Source organism: Ascaphus truei, chromosome 2 (assembly GCF_040206685.1).
Source record: "Ascaphus truei isolate aAscTru1 chromosome 2, aAscTru1.hap1, whole genome shotgun sequence".
Taxonomy (NCBI): Eukaryota; Metazoa; Chordata; class Amphibia; order Anura; family Ascaphidae; genus Ascaphus; species Ascaphus truei.
Window position 1 is genome coordinate 114,028,365 of NC_134484.1, and position 20,196 is coordinate 114,048,560.

Below are 20,196 nucleotides of genomic sequence, written 5' to 3' on the forward strand. Positions count from 1 at the left end.
TAATCTCCAAAATCTTATTCTGAGCAGCCCCAAATCGGCACAGTAATGTACTACTCCAACTCTTTCTATATTTGTATTCTACTTGCTATATTGAAGTTTTATTGTCTAAATTGCTATATTGTCTAAATTTAGCATAGGTTGAACTTGATGGACGTACGTCTTTTTTCAACCTCATCTACTATGTAACTATGTAAGTTGTCAAAAATATGAATAATCTGAACACCCATACCATGTAAACATTCACTGGTCAGGCCTAACACGTTTTTATTGTTGGAATGGGCTGAGGTTTAATTTGTATTGTGTTCCTTTTTTTTTTTTTTAAATCTTGTAATCTGTGTTTGTTTTATTATATAATTGGTGGAGGTTATCTACTCCCAAGAATTAGATGGCAATGAGCAGAGAGAGGAGGGCAGAGGTCACATCCTCCAAACTCATAATGCAGTATAGAGAGATTCAACATGCTTGAACAAAGTACACCGTACTCGTTAATATACTCACGTGATCTAGAGGAAGGTGCAAATTGCAAGGTAGCAATATTTAGAGATGATGCAATTGCACAAAGTAATTGTCAAAATCGGGATAGTAGAGATCTTTCCAGACTGGACAGTTAAATGGCTAATGACATTCAATATGACTAATTGTAAAGTAGTGCAAATTGGACACACAACTCTAAAATATAAAAATACACGAGTCTGAATTGTGTCCAACTCATGAAAGCGATCTTGGAATCGTAGTTAATTCAGTGCTGGCATCAGCTCGATGCACAGCAACTCTAATTGAAATAATATCCCTAAAATGATCTCTTTGAAAATAAAACAAAGCTTAATGCCATTGTATAAAACTCTGGCGTCCCCACATTTTCTGCATACAGTTCTGGTGACCTCTGCTAATAAAGGGCACAATGGAGCTGGAGAAAGTACAAAGAAGGGTGACAAGAATAATTAAACCCTCTGAGGAAAGGCAAAAAAATCTTGTCTGTTTAGCCTGGAGAAAAGACCTGATACCATTGTGCAAAAGTCAGGTAGAAGTGATACCATTTTAATGGCTAACGAGTGGAAGTCCATAAATGGCTACTGGCAGGATCTGATGGCAGGGAGTGGGTGATGTTACGCTGCTCACGCAGGGATGTAAAATACTCAGCACTGTGTGAGAGGATAGAGGGCTTGGTGGACTATTTGGTCAGACCGAGTATTGGCATTTTTTTTGGTAGTCTTAACAGTGCATTTGGGACTAAACCTGGTAAATAGTAAATTGGACTAAAAGCAGCAACCTCGCCCCCCACCTTTAGATCTTAATTCATTTATGTTTTTCCTAATAGATCTGGGGTTTTTTGTGGAGCCTAAAGTATTTCTCCCAGCACCGAAGATTCCTTTATTGCCAGTAAATTTAATGTTTAAACAAAAGCTTAAAACGTGGCCATCTGGATCACCAATAGAAAGCCACATCATCTATCGGTGACACAGTAGCTCTCCATTGGCTGGCCCTGGCGGCCATATTGTTCTCCTTTGCAAGTATTGTTACCTGGCAGGTTTAAAGTGGGATTTACAGTAAGATTGCACACAAATTTGACAGTGGTCCAAGGTGTTTGCAGTTGTACATTACAGATCTCCACCATTAAATATACTTCCTGTTCTAATTCTACATTTTGAGAATGCACAAGATGTTCACATAATAGAAAAATTAATCCCGTGTTTTAAAGTCCAAAGAAACGAATCGTGCCATGATAAACTGAAAAACTGGCATTCAAGTCAATGGTAGCTATCAACCAACCAAGGTGTGGTAAGACACGTTGGTCCTAGAATAGGCCCCTTTGTCCTGTGTGTAATTAGACTATCTTCACTCCTTTATTGCCGACAGAAGATTTTACGAATGGACAGTCTCCAAGATCAGGCTATATTTGTTCTATGTATGATGTTGATAAATTTAGAAATAGCAGTATGTGCCAGAGAAGCTATTCAATGACCTAGGTATTGATTTTCCCCAATTAATTTCCAAAGTAGACTATGTGATGTCCTTTATCAATCTTTGAAAAGGGGCGTAGTTATCATAATTTATCTCTAAGGTCCGATTCATTAAACTGCAGGAATGGTGTTTCCAAGGAAAAATTCACAATTTAGCAGGGACATGCATCTCACTGTATTCAATAATAATTTTTTGGGTGTCCAAACCACGTTTAAACTGCATTTTATGTTACAATTTGGTTCTGCCTGGGCAATTCTGCGCTTTATTCAAATTTTGTTTGCAAATGAAGAAAATAGTACAATTAGATATTCATGTGCTATTCAATAGACTGGAAGATTGCATTTAGCACGTAAACGCTCCAACCTACCTTGCTGGTCCCATGAGCGGGATCGGGACAGCTCTTGTGACACTGAATATCACTAGGGTACTAAAAGGAAGGTGAAAGAGAATTTGGAAGCAATCTACAGTAAATGTACTATCATTCTATTTGGGAAAAATAATTTAGTGTCGGACAAAATATCTTTATATTCAGTATAGGGACCCCTAGTATTTTGTAAAGTACAGCATGCCAGAAATACCGACGTGTACAAAGCAAAATGGCTTCTATTTTCAGACAAATAATGGTAATACTACTTAATAATTTAATGCATTTATGTGAGATATGAAAATATTTTTACTCTTAAATAGTGTGCTGAATATTAAAAAAAAATACTTTCTGGTATTTTCCTCAACTTTTGGGGGAGGCGTAGCAAATTGCAGTAATTTATTCTTCCTTTGCTACCTATGCAGTCCTGGCAAAAAACAATGTACAGTGCAATTTTCCTTGTGCTCAGAAAGGGTCAATTCATATGTACTGCTTGCTGTGTTCATGGCTTGTTATTATGTATTCAAATATAAATACCTGTCAAGGATAATAGAATTTATTAAAACGTTTCTAAAGATCGTTGTTGCTGTGATTTATGAGCATTGACTAACATCGAATCCTTTAAAAGAACCATCGGCATACAATTGTAGTTTGCATGTTTGAAACAGCCATCTGGATGTGTGTGTGTGTGTGTGTTTTTTTTTGTCTGCAGCTTAACCGCCGTATGACATTACAATGGGTGTGTGGAGCAGGTTGCAGGACCTGTGGAAGACCTTGATCCCATCAGGGCTTCTTAGTTTTTGCTTTAACTTTATTTAAGAAGCTGTGTTTGTTTTCACCTTGCCATCTGAGTTAGACCCCAAAACATTATCATTTTTGAAGCTGTCGCTGCTTTGGCACTTCAATACACAATAATGCACCTTTCCAATTTCAGCAAGCTTAAAATGACAGCTATTCTGGGTTAGAGCAGCGGTGAGCATGTTCATACGGAAGCTTGTTTCTAACAGTCTGTATTGCCAACTCTTTGGTCACAGGTGTTGCAGACAACCTATGTGGTAACAGCCTCTGTCCCTTGGTATGGCTTTTTGTCACCGCTAATTGGTTCATTTTTTTCTTTTCTTTTGGATCAATGTGCTTTAAGGCATAGAGAACATGCCCTCTTCATGCTACTGAACAATCACATAAATTAGCGGGTGCACACTTTTCCCTGATGTAAATGGTTCTGCTTTTACTGTTTGTGTGTCAGATGGGGCACAGGGAGATGATGATATGCTACTGCAGGATTACAATATCTTAACTCCTGCACTGCCAGAGAAGACCTGTCTCACTGCGCAATTAACGCTTTTGCTGCCTAAATTGTCTATGTAGCAGAGTTTTGATGCTGTGTTGGAGTCCAGCACATCTATGCAGCACAGCTTCTCCACTCCATGCAATTAAAGAATGCATGGAAACGGCAGCACAACCAGCTATTTAACCCTGTGATGTAATACTATGATACGTGCCTCCTACATGGATCGTTTTGTTTTTCTGCTGAAAGCAGTCTCCATTTCCTTTACCCCCACCCTAAGTGAGATTTGGTCTGCTACTCCATATTTACTGCAGTGTGGTGCGTACCTGTGAGGTAACAGGAGGGCTGAGTGCTCTGCGTTGGTGTGGGAAGAACAGGACAGGGTTTACAGGGTACCTTATTCGTGGTTGCAGAACCTGCAGTCAGCATAGATCCTCTGGATAGAGGGATGGCCCAGACTGACACCTTTCTTTAGCCCAAGACAGTGAATCACTGATGGATGTTTCCATGGTATTTATTGCATGTTCAGGATCTTACATCAGGTACATCACTTTCCTTGCTTCCACCTAAGAAGGTCACTTCAAGGCTTGAGACCCATCCAAGTTTCCTCCTGCATGGTGCTCCTCCTGACTCTCCTTGTGAGACCAGGGAAGTGGTTGTTCACTCCACAGAGGGAGGAAAGAGACACCCACTTTTGGGAGAGTGCCACTATTTATATCCTTGGGTTGTGCTTGTAACCCTGCCCCATAACAGAGCAGGTCTGAATACTGACAGGCCATCATATCCAGCATGTGACCCAACCAGTATCCACCCCATCAGGCTGACACTTTCTGGCTGCTGCTAGGCCCGCCCTTGGATACATCAAATGTATCTAAGGCTACGCTTATAGTGCCGGCGACGGCAGGTTACAGTCGCTGGAAAAATAAAATTGATGACTTCCAGCGATCGCGACCAAGCCGTCGCTCCATCGCGTCGAGCTTACTATAAGCGCATGCTACAGCGGCAGTGCATTTGTTTCGATGCAACATCGCCGGCGCCGGCACTATAAGCGCAGCCTTAGGCTGCAAAAGCACACAAGCCTTTCTGAAGGAATTAACTCATCCACTGCCTGCACCTAACAGGACTTACACTGGTATGGTCCAGTAAAATAAGTAGCGGCCGGAGGATATGCTACACATGGAAATACAATATCTAAACTGCAAGCTGACTCTAGAGCAGACAAACTTCCTGGTGGTGCAAGTTAGGCTGTGTCCATAGAGACTCCAGCCGTGCGGAGGCGCGCGTAGGCTGAGGGAAAGCGGGTGCTTTCCCTGGCCTTACTACGCGTGCCGTCCGGGGGTGTGTGTGGGGGCGGGCCAGTGACGTCATGGAGCTGGTTTACCCTCATTTTGTGAACCGCTCACGTGACCGGCCCTCAGCACGCAAACGAATTTTTTTTTAAGTGCTACGCTTCTGCACGCCTGCGGAAGCGTGCGCGAGCCCCTGCTAAAGCCGCCCTCATTGCAGCTGCAGGGGCTCACTGGCAAGCGTGAGCGCGGGTCAGTGGCTAAGCTCTGACCATGCCCGCAGCCTTAGAGTGGCTATCCCACCTAGAAGAAAAGTAAACTAAGGACAGTAGCATATTAAATAGGACAAATGTAGCGGATTGACACCTTAAGACAAAACGAAAAAGTAGAAGTAGTTTACAATATATTTTTTTAATGTATCCATTTCAGAGAAACGTTTTGATGATAAGCCTGTTTGTCTTCAGAACTGGACAGGAGTTGTCTTGTTTGTATAGTTGGTATGAAGCCATCATTAGTCAAACAGATAAGTAGCTAATGTTCTTGTATTCAGAGTACTAGAAGTAAAGGGAAGCATAGTAAAGGAGGGCTCAGGGAGTAACAACACTGACTGAGTTTCAGGCAGGGGATCCCGTTTCAAATCCCAATGTCAGGTTCTTGTGACCTTGGGCAAGTCACCTTATCTCCCGGGGGCGTCACCTTATCTTCCTCAGGCACTGAAAAATAAAATTATAAGCTCATCTGGGCAGGGACTTGTGCATGCAAAAAAAAAATCTATGTCAGCGCTATACAAGGGAGAAAAAAGTTATAAATAATTGTAACAGGAAGCAAATAAGCTAAATTGTTACTTTAAAGGCAAGCAGCAGTCCATACTGCTCAATTTTTTGGGGGCCGATTATGTGTTTATTATCATATTGGCTCCAGGGGAGCCCTGCGGAGTTCAACTGCGGTACTGCCGGTGTTTGGGACTCACCGGTTGCCAGTAGACTTGAACATTTTATTTCCCCGGGCAAGAACAAATGCCTGGAAAAACAATATGGCCACTGGGAGACTCCAGCAGCCAATAGAAAGCCATGACATCATCGGAAGATGGCATTATATCTTTCTATCGGTGACCCCGGCAGTCATATTTTGTGGACAGAAACTTCAGACAAGTAAAAGTTAATTTTATCGATATCTGGGGGGTTCCTGTAGCTGGAACCATGAGGGTTAAGCTCTGCGGGGAAAGATTATCACTGCTGGATTGTGTTTTTTTAATAAGTGAGTGTGTACAAAGTGGCTTATACTTGTCACTGTTTAGTTTGCTCTATTAATACTCAATGTGTGATGTATGTAAATTAATTAGCACTGGTACTCGGGTGATCTGCTCACTACACAAGTTAAATTAAACTGGTGTGCTGTATGTAATCAAACATCCTATATGAAATTGTGAATCACATGGCAGAGGGAGGTACAGTAGCATATGCCCTTCAGTGGAACCATCAGCAGTGGTAGATTTTTTTTTAAATGTCCCCTCCTGTCATCCTCTGCCATTCTTATTATTTTTGTTACTGTTATTAAACTAGTAGCAACAATTAAATGTTTTTGTTTGTTAAATATTGGGTCATTTTACAGCCTTGGGATATATTTCTAATGTTTTAATGTATAACAAACATATGACATTATGAAACAAACATTGCTCTGCACATTCCAGTCTGTGGAAGTTACTGGGAGACTGGGACACAACTGGTGCAAAATAAACAGCACCATAGTTTATCAAATCAATAGCTTTCAACATTTTTTCTTTGAATGAATCTGCTCCTTTTTGATCAATTTTACCACCACGTGCAGACGTCCCAGCTGCAGTTAAAATATAGAGCAGAAATTAAAACATGGCGATGGAAACAAAATGTGAAGTCCTTGGCCCCTATTCAATATATCAAGAAGAGGGGTAATTTACATTAATGATGCATCAATGTTTGTTCAAGTGAATGCAAGCGACCGCATTGATCACTGTGTTTAAACCCATTTCTCATTATAATGGATAAGAGGCATTTTTTTATATATTTAGCAGGCTCTTTAGAAACTCCATTAATGAACGTTGAATGGCAAAATGATACAAAGGCCATATTTATTAAGCTATGCAGTAAGACATCTTCTGACAATGGAAGACACCATAGTACTACAAAAGGTGTTATATGGCATAGCACCACTTAGTAAACGTGGTCCAAAGGGCAATGGTACAAGGTTTTGCTTACATAGTCTCATGTATGTGCTTTATCTGTGTGTCTCCTGTGGGGCATGTTGTTTGATCTAAGATATCTAATAAACAGGGAAAATACACATCCTGATTACTGTATATAAATGATGCTTTAACTGAACTCAATAAAACACAGTGACAGACGACCAGATTAAGTCATGAGGATTTGTGCTGACTGATGTATGTATTTAGATTACTATTGCTGCAACTGACCCATTAAAAAGTGCCAATGTGAATAACACCAAATCACTGGCCCTTAGTATAAATCTCCCTAAAGAAGTAGTAAAACTCCTTCAAGTAAATTTCTATTTTAAATGGAGCCCAAACCATATAAAAGATTTAGGAATCCAAATAACTAAGGACTATTCCACACTATGCAGTATGCCACAAATGTTAGGCCCCTTTTCACATAAAAGATACAAGATTTGACCTCTAGGAATCCATATACAGTCTCATGGTTTGGGAGAATAGCCGCAACCCAGATTTCTCTATCTTTTTCAGATCCTTCCTAGTCATAATCCACCAGACTGATAGACACCTTACAAAATAAAGTATCCAAATGTATCTGGCATAACAGGCTTCCCAGAGTCCTCAGAAGTATCCTCTATAGTTCCAAATTAGATGGGGGCCGTGCTCTCCCAAACCTAGAAAAATATTATATTATAGAGCGATCCAATTACGACATCTAATAATTTGGCACTCAAATTCGAACAATGTAGAAGTAATAACAAATATTCAAGTCCGGGAACATTTGGGTAACAGTGATGATAACATGGTGTCATTTGAAATAAATGATCAAAAACCATATTACAGTACTTTAAAAAGGCAGATTTGAATAAACTGAGGACTAATCCACAAGGAATAAATTTGGATGATGTTTTTGCAGGGAACAATGTAGAAGATAAAAGCGTAGTCAAAGCACACTTACATATACCCTTGGGTAATAAATATAAAAGAAACAAGTGCCTAGGGGTCACACTCGACTCCTCTCTCACTTTCTCCTCTCACATTCAAAACGTATCTAAAACCTGTCGCATTTTTCTCTGCAATATCACAAAGATACGCCCTTTCCTCTGTTGCTTGACTGCTAAAACTCTGACACATACCCTCATTCTCTCCCGTCTCAATTACTATAACCTCCTGCTGTCCGGCTTTCCTGCCTCTCACCTGTCTCCCCTACAATCTATCCTAAACGCTGCTACCAGAATCACCCTAATCTTTCCTAAATCTGTCTCAGCGTCTCCCCTGCTGAAATCCCTCTCCTGGCTTCCTATTAAATCCCGCATCTCACATTCAATTCTCCTCCTCACTTTTAAAGCTTTACACTATTCTGCCCCTTCTTACAACTCAGCCCTAATTTCTCGCTATGCACCATCCCGACTCTTGTGTTCCGCTCAAGGATGTCTTCCCTCTACCCCCTTTGCATCTAAAGCCCTCTCCCACCTTAAACCTTTCTCACTGACTGCCCCGCACCTCTGGAATACCTCCTCAATACCCGACTAGCACCATCTCTATCCACCATTAAGACCCACCTTAAAACACACCTGCTTAACGAAGCATATGAGTAGCTCTGTAGCTAACACTATACACCTGATACATAATACTTGCACTTACCAGTTTGCCCTCCTACTGTATCAGTATGTTTCTCCTACCAATTAGATTATAAGCTCTTCGGAGCAGGGACTCCTTTACCTAAATGTTACTTTTATGCCTGAAGCACTTATTCCCATGATCTGTTATTTGTATTATTTGTTATTTATATGATTGTCACGTGTATTACTGCTGTGAAGCACTATGTACATTAATGGCGCTATATAAATAAAGACATACATACATACAAGTCTAAACCAATGTGTCTAAATAAACAGGTAGGGGAGGAAATGGAAAAGAAGAGGCAGGCATTTAGATTCTTAGGGGCCTAATCTATAAGGCTTCATAAAAAAATTGCTGGGCCGATAACGCCAATTTTTTTTGGAGCGTTGCTATCAGGGTATTCAGAAAGCCTCGATTACCTGTGATAGAAAAATTCCCAAACCGGGCAATTAGCCGGCGACGTGATGATCGCCTCTCTCAAAAGTGCTCACCCGACGATTTGTTCCAGCTGCAGAGAGAGCTGCACAGAGAGCCGCCTCTCCCTGCAAAAATCTCGTCAGCGATCAAAAGATTTTAATATAAATTTTAATACTAGTGTAGATGAGCAGGGGGTCTCTGGAGCAGAACCGCGTTGATTTCAGGTTCGGGGACCCCCTGATTCCTGAGATACAGGCCCCGTCATGGGGTCATGTGACGCGAGATCTTTAAATGCATAGGAGATACCGGCACCCCATAACGGGCCTGTATCTCGGGATGCAGGGGGTCCTCAGACCTCAAATCAACGCGGTTCTGCTCTGGAGACCTGCTGCTCACGTACACTAGCACAGTAGGGCCCCGCTCATACAACGGGTTCCATTCCATGGCATCGCTGCAAAGCGAAAATCGTAGAAAAGTGAACTGGCGATTTTTGGCGTCTCCAACCCTTCTGCGCATGCGCAGACTTGCAGTCCCGCGCGAACTCGGCTGTTCCTCCCTCTGTGCATGCGTGAATTCGGCCGTCCCCCTTCTGCGCATGCCCAGACATGGTGGCCCTCTTCTCGGTAACACCGTATTGGCGAATCACCGAGAAGCGAAACGCAGAGAAGCGGGGCCCTACTGTATTAAATAAAATGATTAAAACAGCTTCTTTACTTTAGCGGCTAGCCGCTAAGGCGATGAAGGGATTAACCACCAGTGGGTGGGTAGGGGGGGTGGGTGAAGGTGGCATTTGGCCCTTCGTGGGTGTTTATACCTATATCTTAGCGGTATTAACTGCAAAGGTAATGGAGGGGTTAACTAAACATGCAACCCCCCCACCCCCCGCACGGCCTAAACACCTACCAAGGGACAAATACCACCTTCACCCACCACCGCTACCAACAATGAAAATGGCATTGGTAGTTACCCCTTCATTGCCTTAGCGGTCAGCCGCTAATGTAATGAAGTTGTATGTAAATGCATTTTTATTGCATGGGATTCATGCCGGGGTCCACCGGTGCAGATCTTAATGGGTATCAGCTCCGGAGACTCCCGGCATCAATCCGATGCAGGAAAAATAAAAAAAATTCTAAGTCCTCTCTCGCCGCCTTCTCAGCAGGTTCTCCCCAGCTTCACACCAACTTTTTCTGGCATGAGGATTTTTGGAGAAACTCGCAATTCTAGAGCCGCGGTTAGCCTTGATAAACTAATCGGGCGACTAGAATTGCACGAGTTTCAGAACCTGCCGATAAGTGGCTTATCGCCGCTCACCCGGCGATGTGTTTTAGACGGCTGAATTTTTTTTTTTCGCGATTGATGTGTTTATCGCTCACTTATCGAGACTTACTGAATAGCAGTAAGCATTTTGGCCTAAAAGGCCACGATAAGTGGCTTATTGGGGCTTATAGAATAGGCCCCTTAAATTCAGAAGGGACGGAGTCATCATATCAGAATTTCAAGGAATATAACAAAAGTTGCAAAAGGGCAATCAAATGAGCAAAAATGGATAATGAATGATTGCAATAGAAAGTAAGGTCAACCCTAAAAAGTTCTTTAAGTACCTTAATAACAAAAAAATTCAAAAAGAAAATATAGGACCCTTTCAGTGTGAGATGGGCAGGCAAATTATTGGAGATAAGGAAAAAGCAGAGGTATTAAACAAATCCTTTGCTTCTGTGTTTACCAGGGAAGAATCAATTGCAATAGTAGTGCCGCAGGAGGAAGCCACAACCTCCATATTAATGAACAATTGCTTAACTGAGGAAGAAGTTAATAGGCGGATTGATAAAATTAAAGTAAATAAGGCACCTGGCCCAGACGGCATACATCCAAGAGTTCTTAAGGAGCTAAGATCAGTAAAAGTCAAACCATTACAGGCAGTCCTCGTTTTACAATGCTTCGTTTTACAACGAATGGCTTATCCAACACTATGCAATGCATACCTATGTTCATTTTTACAACGCCAAAACGGCTTATCCAACGCTCTTACGACGCTTTGCAAAGTTGTTTATGTGTATATAATATATATTATACTATATAATATATTATATTAAATTATATATTATGTTATACTATATATATAATACAGTATATGCACTATATAATTTATGTGTGTGCTGCATATCTTATTGTCTGCGTAAAATATTTTGTGTATTTTAGCATTAAAAATGCCTTCAGGAACGGAATCTTTCATTTAAACAGTGTTCCTATGGGAAAACGTGTTTTGCTTTACAATGTTTTGCTATCCAACGCCATTTTGAGTAACGCATTGTGTCGGATAACCGAGGACTGCCTGTACATTTAATATTCAGAGACTCCATTTCGACAGGCTCAGTATCACAAGACTGGCGTAAAGCAGACCTATATTTAAAAGGGAGCTAGATTACAACCAGGGAATTACAGACCTGTAAGCCTGACATCAATAGTGGTGAAGCTACAGTACTTGAAGGTTTAGTACAGGATAATATTCAGGAATACCTAATAGAAAACAAAATTATTAGTAATATTCACCATGGATTTATGAACGATACGTTGTGCCAAACTAACCTTATTAGCTTCTTTGAGGAGGTAAATAGGAATTAGACCATGGTAATGCAGTTGATATGGTCTAATTAGATTTTGCAAAGGCTTTTGATACGGTTTCACACAAGAGGGTAGTGTACAAAATAAAGCAAATTGCTGTCACTGCTACAGTGATCCCCACTTGCTTCGGTAATGTCAGAACCTGTGTTGATGCTGCCGTGCGGCTCTGCTCTGCGGTCTCCTGCCTCCAGCTGATCTGTTTCTCAGGGTGACGTCACAGGGTTAATTGGACGGAGCAGGTCACGGTATCTAGGTGCATTTCCCCACAGCATTGAAGCGAGCCGACGGATCGACGAGAAACGGCAGCAGGCAGAGAGGCACACAGAGCAGAACAGCTGATCCTGTGTCTCCTGGCTTAGCATAAACAGCAGAGAGCCGTGAGATCACCCTGAGAAGCAGATCAGCTGGAGGCAGGTGACCGGAGCGCAGAGCCGCACGGCGGCAGCAACACGGGTTCTGACATTACCGAAGCAACTGGGGATCACCCAAAGTCATGCAGTAGTTGCAAAGGCAAACAAGATCTTATCTTGCATTAAACGGGCAATGGATGGAAGGGAAGTAAATATAATTATGCCCCTTTACAAAGCATTAGTAAGACCACACCTTGAATATGGAGTACACTTTTGGGCACCTCTCCATAAAAAAGACATTATGGAACTAGAGAGAGTGCAGAGAAGAGCCACCAAATTAATAAAGGGGATGGATAATCTGATTTATGAGGAGAGGCTAGCTAAATTATACAGTGTTTGTTTACATTCGAAAAGGGACATCTAAGAGGGGATATGATAACTCTATACAAATATATTCGGGGGCAATACAAGGATCTTTCAAAAGCACTATTCACTCCACGGGCAGTACAAAGGACACGGGTTTATCCCTAAGGCTAGGTCCCCAGTACATGCTGCAGCGCGCGCTATGACGTGTGCTGCAGTAACAAGAACCACCCCTCAATGGGGCCGGGCCCACTAGCTGCCTTGGCCGCCACGTTGCACGACCAGATTTTTCTGAAGACAGTAAAATTGTCTTCAGAACTGGCGACGGAGCTCTGGCCACGACCCCCATGGCGATTCAGCCAACGAGGGCAAACCTACCGGGTGACGTCATGGCCGCGCCCCCGCCACGCACCCCCCGTCGCAATCTCCTGCAGCTTAGCCACAGACCGATGATTACAGCTGCACGCACCGCCAGCCTGCCAGGCGCGTGTGAAGCGCCGACACCGGGGCCGGAGCCTTAGGGTTGGAGGAAAAGAAAATTGCACCAGCAACAAAGGAAAGGGTTCTTTACAGTAAGGGCAGTTACAATGGGGAATTCATTACCCATGGAGACTGTGATGGCAGATACAATAGACATCTTCAAAAAAAAGGTTGGACATCTTTTTAGAAAGGAAAGGTATACAGGGATATACCAACTATGTAATCATGGGAAGAATGTTGATCCAGGGAATAATCTGATTGCCAATATTTGGAGTCAGGAAGGAATTTATTTTCCCCCTTATGAAATATAATTAGATGATATGTCACTGGGGTTTTTTGTTTGTCTTCTTCTGGATCAATATACTGTAAGTACAAATGTAGGATAAAGTATCTGTCGTCTAAATTTAGCATAGGTTGAACTTAATGGATGTACGTCTTTTCAACCTCATCTACTATGTAACTATGACACATACCACTATAGTGCTTCCAAATCAATGCTGTATGGGTTTTAAAAAGCCCTACTCCTGTTCTCTTCTCTTTCCATAACATTCTGTGTTTCTAAGAAGTGTAAATAGATCACAATATGAAATAAAAACAACTATTGAGATAAAACTATTGTGCTTTATTTTCTTTCTTTTTTTTTTGCTAAAGAATGTATATAACCACATTAAGTTGTTTTTTTTTTATTTCTTCCTTTGTGAAAGAAATATAGTGAAATATTTAAAACTAACCTTTATAAACATTCACACGTTAATAACTTAAAAAAATGTCTTTAAGCAAATTTTGATATTAAAATAATTGATTCTTGTTTGTACTTGTTTTTAACAAAAAAGCATTTTATAGGCAGTTTTCCCACAACATTGGCTTTGATAAATTTGAGGTTGATCAGCATTGGTTATTGTTTATTGTACACATATATACTCTAAGACAAGTGGAAGTACCTTCCCTATTAAACAAGTACTGTAGTTGCTAAGCACATTAATATTGTCATTAACACATGTGAAGCTTTACCTAGTTTACCTAGGAAATCATCTCGAAACATCAAGGCACTTCCACCGGGGTAACGCTCGTCTTTGAGTACATGCTAATTACTGTTGTAAAAATACAACTACTATGTTTAATATATCCTTTAAAAATGTTTTCTAACTTTTTTTGGAAAATATCACTAAAGTTGATCGCTAGCTGCAACGGGCATGGCAGTGAAGAGCTCTCTGCAGAAGAAAATGTTAATAGTCCATATTAAAATATGCCTGAGTAGAACTTGCAGGTGAAGATCTTGGTAGCTCTACACTCCCTGCCAAGGGTAGTACCCATATTTTCACTTGTTTCAAATAAATAAAAGTAACAATAATAATGATTAAAAAATAAATAAAACAAAAACACAAAACAGAACAAAACTAAGACTCAGCGGTGTTCTCCGATAAGGACTGAAGAAGGTTCTTGTAGAGTACAGAGTTCATAAAACGTGGATAGGAGTCTCTGTGCATTAAGGTGTAGATCTGAAGTTGTGCATCATCGAAAGTGCGTTGTGATGGCTCCAGCATATTCCTGTTGATTACTTCCCGCACTCTGGAGTCCAGGCTGACCTACAAGTCAAGCACAAATATTCAGACCCATATCCATTGTTATTGCAACCTTTCTACTCTCGCCATAAACAAACAGAGAATGTGCACCACTAATTGATACCCCCAACTGTGAACATGGCAGTATTTCTGCCTGCTGTGCTATAACAAGAAGAGATGTCCGTGTACACTTATAAAAAAAACTATTAAAGGTAAACAGATCTAGTGATTGGCAGTTTTGCTTCTTGCTCTTATAATCTGGCATGGTATTAATGATGTAATGGTGTACTCTTCAAGAACAGAATACTTGCTTGGAAAGGTCAAAACTGTTTCAAGAATAATTATTATCAGGCACACCAGGCCCCTTGGGGCATCTCACTTGGTGTCCCTCCTAAATGTCTTTCCTCTGTCTATCTATAAATAAGTGTTTTGTCCCCTACACATCTTCACATTTCTTACACGTGAAAATGTGTTGTACTGTAGCTACTGAAATATTTTACTCATTAAAAAGTGTTATCTAGTTTTAAAAGCGCTCAAAAAGTAAGTCCCATCAGTGATTGTGAAGATGTTTTATGATTGATGTTATCACAAGTGTTGGCTAAGCTGTGGCTTGCTTACACGTCCCTTGCAAAATACAACCAAACCGTAGCTAATGTCACAAGGTCACTTTTCAAAAAGGCAAATAATGTTCCCCATGAGTGATCACATTACAAGCAAGACAAGCCATACCCTATGTACCTTAAAGTTCTGCACAGCCCTTATATTTCCCTCATTGCATCCTTTGTCTGGCAGATCCTTCTCCCTCAAATTGCAGTAGGTACAGTATAGTAGCCCCCTAACCTCCACCGTACTGTATACATTCTCTCTGATATGCTCCTCTGGGTTACTATTTAGATGTATACAGATGATATGCTTGGATGTCCACGAATCGTTGCACAGCTCTATATGTAGTCATGGGCGTCCGCAGGAGGGGGCAAGGGGGGGTGCTTGCCCCCCCCCCCTGGATCACTCGCAGTCCCGGACTGTTTTTGGCATTTATGGCGCCGTACAGTACGTTAACGGCGCTATAAACACCAAAAACAGACTCCGGGAGGACCGGGACGGAGGTGGGTGGGTGGGTCCCCCTGGCGCCGCGGCAGGCAGCTAGTGATAGGCTAGCCTACACTGCTACACAGGAGGAAGCGCAGCGCACTGTCATTGGTAGCACTCGGGAGTGAGGTGGCTCTCATTGGTAGCACTACCTACCAATGAGAGCCGCCTCACTCCCAAGTCGGGACCAATCTGTGCCGAGGCCGGCCCGCCATTGCGCTGCGGTGGCCCCGGTGCCAACAAGTCCACTCATCATTGGTAGCTGAGCGCTACCAATGAGAGAGCCGCCGCCGTCCCTTGATGACCCAGTCCCTGAGTCGTACCAATCATGGTCCGACTCTGACCTCCACACTCATCACGCGGCCTCCCGCCCATCATGCTCCCGTCTCCTCTGACTCATCATCAATTTGCGCAGGCTCACAGTTCAGAGAGTCTGCTGAAGAGTGAAGATGCAGGCAGCAGCACTCTCTCTGCGCAATAGGCCCCGGGACTCTGCAGAGTAGACTGCAATTAGTTCTGAAATCTGAATCCAATAATCCACAGACCACAGCAGTTTTGCTGCCTCAGGAGGCAGGAGGTAGCATTTGGAATTGGCAACAATTTGAAAATTAGGGTACAAAGACAACACGACGTTTCGCTGGGTGCCAGTGCCACCACATGCATCATGGTGTCTATTTATTAAGCTGAGCTGAATAGAGTGTGAGAAAGATTCTGAGAGAATGGAGAAATATTATGGAAAAAGCAAGACAGGGGCATGGTGACAGTGAGAGAGCAGCGAGCGAGAGTAAAAGTAAAATAGATACAGCAAAAGAGAGACAAAGGAGCATGATGCTACTATGGATGGAAAAAGAAGGATGGGGAGAGAGAGGGAGCACATGATAGAAAAAACCCTGCCCTGTGTCTTGTGTGTTGTTGAAAAAACAGACAGTGAAAAACGAGGGAAAGTAAGCAAGCACTCAGAAAAACGGGGGAGCGGAAGATGTGGGATTATATCTGGTGAATGATGTGGATGCCATTCAATGCTAAGGCAAGTGCTGTGGGGTAATAACTGGTGCTGTGTGGCAAGTGTTTTGGGTGCAATCTGCTTCTGTGGGTGCAATCTAGTGCTGTGGCAAGTGAAATCTGGTACTGCAGTATATATATATTGTGTGTGTGTACAGTCATAATAATAAGTGCCCTCACATCGGTCATAGGTTGCAGCACGCCCCGTTCCGCAGCGGAACGGGATGGACCCAATGATGAAGCATGCCACCAAGGGGAAACCCTATTGGGTGAGGGTTATATAAAGAAAACATTATGTTTTCCTTGCTTTTTTGAAAAATAGTTGTTTTGCAGTACTGAAGGGTCTTTTTTTGATTAGAAGTATATATACCCACCCTCCCACACTGTGTGCCACACACATACACTTTTCCTTTTTCAAGTTTCTATTACTGCATACAGGGCTGTATTCAATAAATAGTGCATTGTAGGTGAGTTATTTGAAGTTCACAAATCTCATCTTACCAATATAACCAGTGTTCGACAAACCTATACATTTGCTCGCCCCGGGCGAGTAGATTTAACCCCCAGGCGAGTAAATATTGGCCCAGGCAGCACACGTTTGGTACTAGGTGGCGAGTAGATTTTTTGCTAATTTGTCAACCACTGAATATAACTATACATTATGCAAGGAAAGCTTGGATCTCTTAGCAGGAGAACTTTAAAGGGATTTTTCAACTCCCTGCAGCTCATCTACAACCCACAGTTTATTCAATAACGCCAGCCCGGTGATGAGCAGAGTATTTAATGATCCCAATTTCTTTTTCTTTTTCATCATGTCGGAGGATCCTGCGCAGAGAAGCAGCCTTAAAAAGTAGTAGTACAGCTGGAATCTCTGCACTTAAGCGACAGAGTGACATAGCAAGTTCTCCAGGCACCCACCAGATCCTACAACCCTGAGTAGCTGCTCTTTTTTGATGTCATAACTACACTTTCACAATTGCTTTATTAAACTTCAAGCTTTCTTAAATTTGCTTGAAAATGCACCATTTGCCCACTCTTTTTTTCAAAATTTTCTCGGGGGTGGGGAACCCCCCTTATGCTGGTTGGGCTCGCTCGCCACAGTGCACTCACCACCACTTTTACGCCGGGCACTGGCCGTTAAAATTATGCCCGCCCCCCCTAAAAAATGTCTGCGGTCGCCCATGTATGTAGTCACTCATTTTCTCATCTTAAATGCCCATACCTCACGCTTCTCATTTCCCATCTTCTTTCTTTACCCACACACACCACATGTTGTAGTTGTTCCAATATTAAATATTGCTGTTCTGTCCATGTCCCATTCCCACTGCTCAAATGTCATCTTCAGGGTATCCTCGTCCTCCTGCATTCAGTCCCTTACTTATTACAATGAATGAGAGGATTGCAGTGATAATGTACTATGTGTAATGCATAGTGCAATAAGTATCCTAACACCATACTTCCCATTTGCCTGTGGCACACTTGGATGGTAAAACGTTTATGCAACTTTGTGATACATTCTCAAACAAGCATTGCTACTGCTTCTACGCCATGGGTGGGCAACTCCAGTCCGAAAGGGCCACCAACAGGTAAGGTTGTCAGGATATCCCTGATTCAGCACGTGTGGCTCAATCAGTGGCTCAGTCGAGGATGGTTCTACAACCATGTATGTATTACAGAAGTGAAATAAATGTAAACTAAAAAAAAAAAAAACAGGACTCTGAAGAAAACTACCTATTGAATAAGACTAATCATTAGGGTCTAGCTGGTCTGGGTAGAAGTACAGATATGGGTTATATGTGCACTTGTGGAGGACATTTCAAAGAATAAAGAGCATTATTGCACTATGATCCAAAACCGTAATTAAAAACATGGAGCGTTGTAGTATTAACATGGTGGTGGCCCGGGTTACCTCTGTCTTTATCTAGAGTTATTTATCTAGTCTACTGTAAGAAAAGTTGGGGCAAATAAATATTTTATTGATAAATCTGGTCATTATTTTGTCATCAGATCAACAGCTGCAAATATATTACTGGGCATTACTAGAGGAGATGTGTTAATGCAGGGGTGTGCGAGATTTGCTAGGGGGGCGCGGCGGTTACAGTGGCCCCGCGCCCTTCCCCAAGGCATTTAAGTTAAATGCCAGAGGAGGCGTGAGGCCTCTGTAACGTCCTGTACCTGCTGCCAGCCGGGTCTTCGGTGATGCGTCGCCATGACAACGTGGCGTCAAATGACGCCGTGCGGTCATGTGACGTGATGCATTGCCATGACTACACGCGTTCTAACCGAGGGGGGGGGGGAACGCTGGGGTTCCCAGGCAGGGGGGGGAGGGGGGCGCATGCCAAAAACTTTGCGCACCCCTGTGTTAATGTTTTCACATGTGCTTTGTCAAATTTGTTTGCAAATTTCTCTAAAATGTAGCTTTTGGCAAATTTTTCACAAATGGTTAGTATACTCAAAATGGCAGTATCTAAGGGGTAAAGTGACCTGCACGCTGACTTTGACGGCTGGCAAAACATTTTTGCGAAGTTTGTAATTTTTCTTGAAAATAAAATGCTAATATTACCCGGTTGACGAACCTTAGCACACTGTACATCTTGCACATCTCTAGCTATTATCAAAGTGTCTTCCTTCTCTGATGTGATAAATCTTGATTGCAGTGCAGGCTGGGCCACAGCTGGGGACCTGTACCAGCTCTCCACCCCTGTTGGCCACGGAACCCTTTAGGGATTGCAGCGGAACCCTTTAGGGGTGCCCGTGGAACCCTTTAGGGGTGCCCGTGGAACCCTTTAGGGGTGCCCGTGGAACCCTTTAGGGATGCCCCTGGAACTCTTTAGGGATGGCCATGATACCCATTAGGGATGGCCACAGAACCCTTTAGGGATGCCCGCGGAACCCTTTAGGGATGGCCACGGAACCCTCTAGGGATGCCAGCGAAACCCGTTAGGGATGGCCACGGAACCCTTTAGAGATGCCCGTGGAACCCTTTAGGGATGGCGACAGAATCCTTTAGGGATGCCCGTGGAACCCTTTAGGGATGCCCGTGGAACCCTTTAGGGATGCCCGTGGAACCCTTTAGGGATGGCCACGGAACCCTTTAGGGATGGCCACGGAACCACAGTGGGAAATCACTGCCATAGAGGCTATTAAGGCTTTGTCATGCAATGTCTTACTAACTGCTACGGCATACAACCCTTCCAATCAGCGAATTCATTTACAAACCGGGCATAGACATATAAAAAAAAATAAAACAATGAAGTAAAAGAGATTGAGCCTCTTGACATAAACAACTAAGGCTAAGGCCCCGCTCCCTCAGTCAGCGCGCCCACACTGCATGCAGGCAGCGCGCTGACAGGCAATTGACCGCTACCTGCGGTCTGTAGGGAGCGGGAGCCGGAGCTGGAGCCGGAGCTGGAGCCGGAGCGGGGGGGCGTGGTTTGAGTGGGGAGGGGGGGGCGTGGTTTGAGCGGGGGGCTCTCGTGCTGTCATACCCCCAATCGATCCCTCTCGCACTCCCGGAGCCCCTCGCACTCTGAAGCCAGGCACAGAGGGAAGGACACAGACAGGCACTCACACACACACACA

At 42.9% G+C, this 20,196-nt stretch overlaps 1 protein-coding gene across 3 annotated transcripts in view; it reads right to left on the reverse strand.

The window, feature by feature from the left end:
* Positions 1-13,587: 13,587 nt before the first annotated feature.
* Positions 13,588-20,196, reverse strand: part of RGS20 (regulator of G protein signaling 20) — a 165,580-nt gene continuing 158,971 nt past the window's right edge. The window contains exon 5 of one of the 3 annotated variants that reach the window (XM_075584337.1): positions 13,588-14,547. In XM_075584337.1, the coding sequence (XP_075440452.1) occupies positions 14,359-14,547 (189 nt within the window). In that variant the 3' untranslated portion in view covers positions 13,588-14,358. The remainder of the gene's footprint in view (positions 14,548-20,196) is intronic. The other 2 variants (XM_075584347.1, XM_075584330.1) reach the window with 2 other exon arrangements.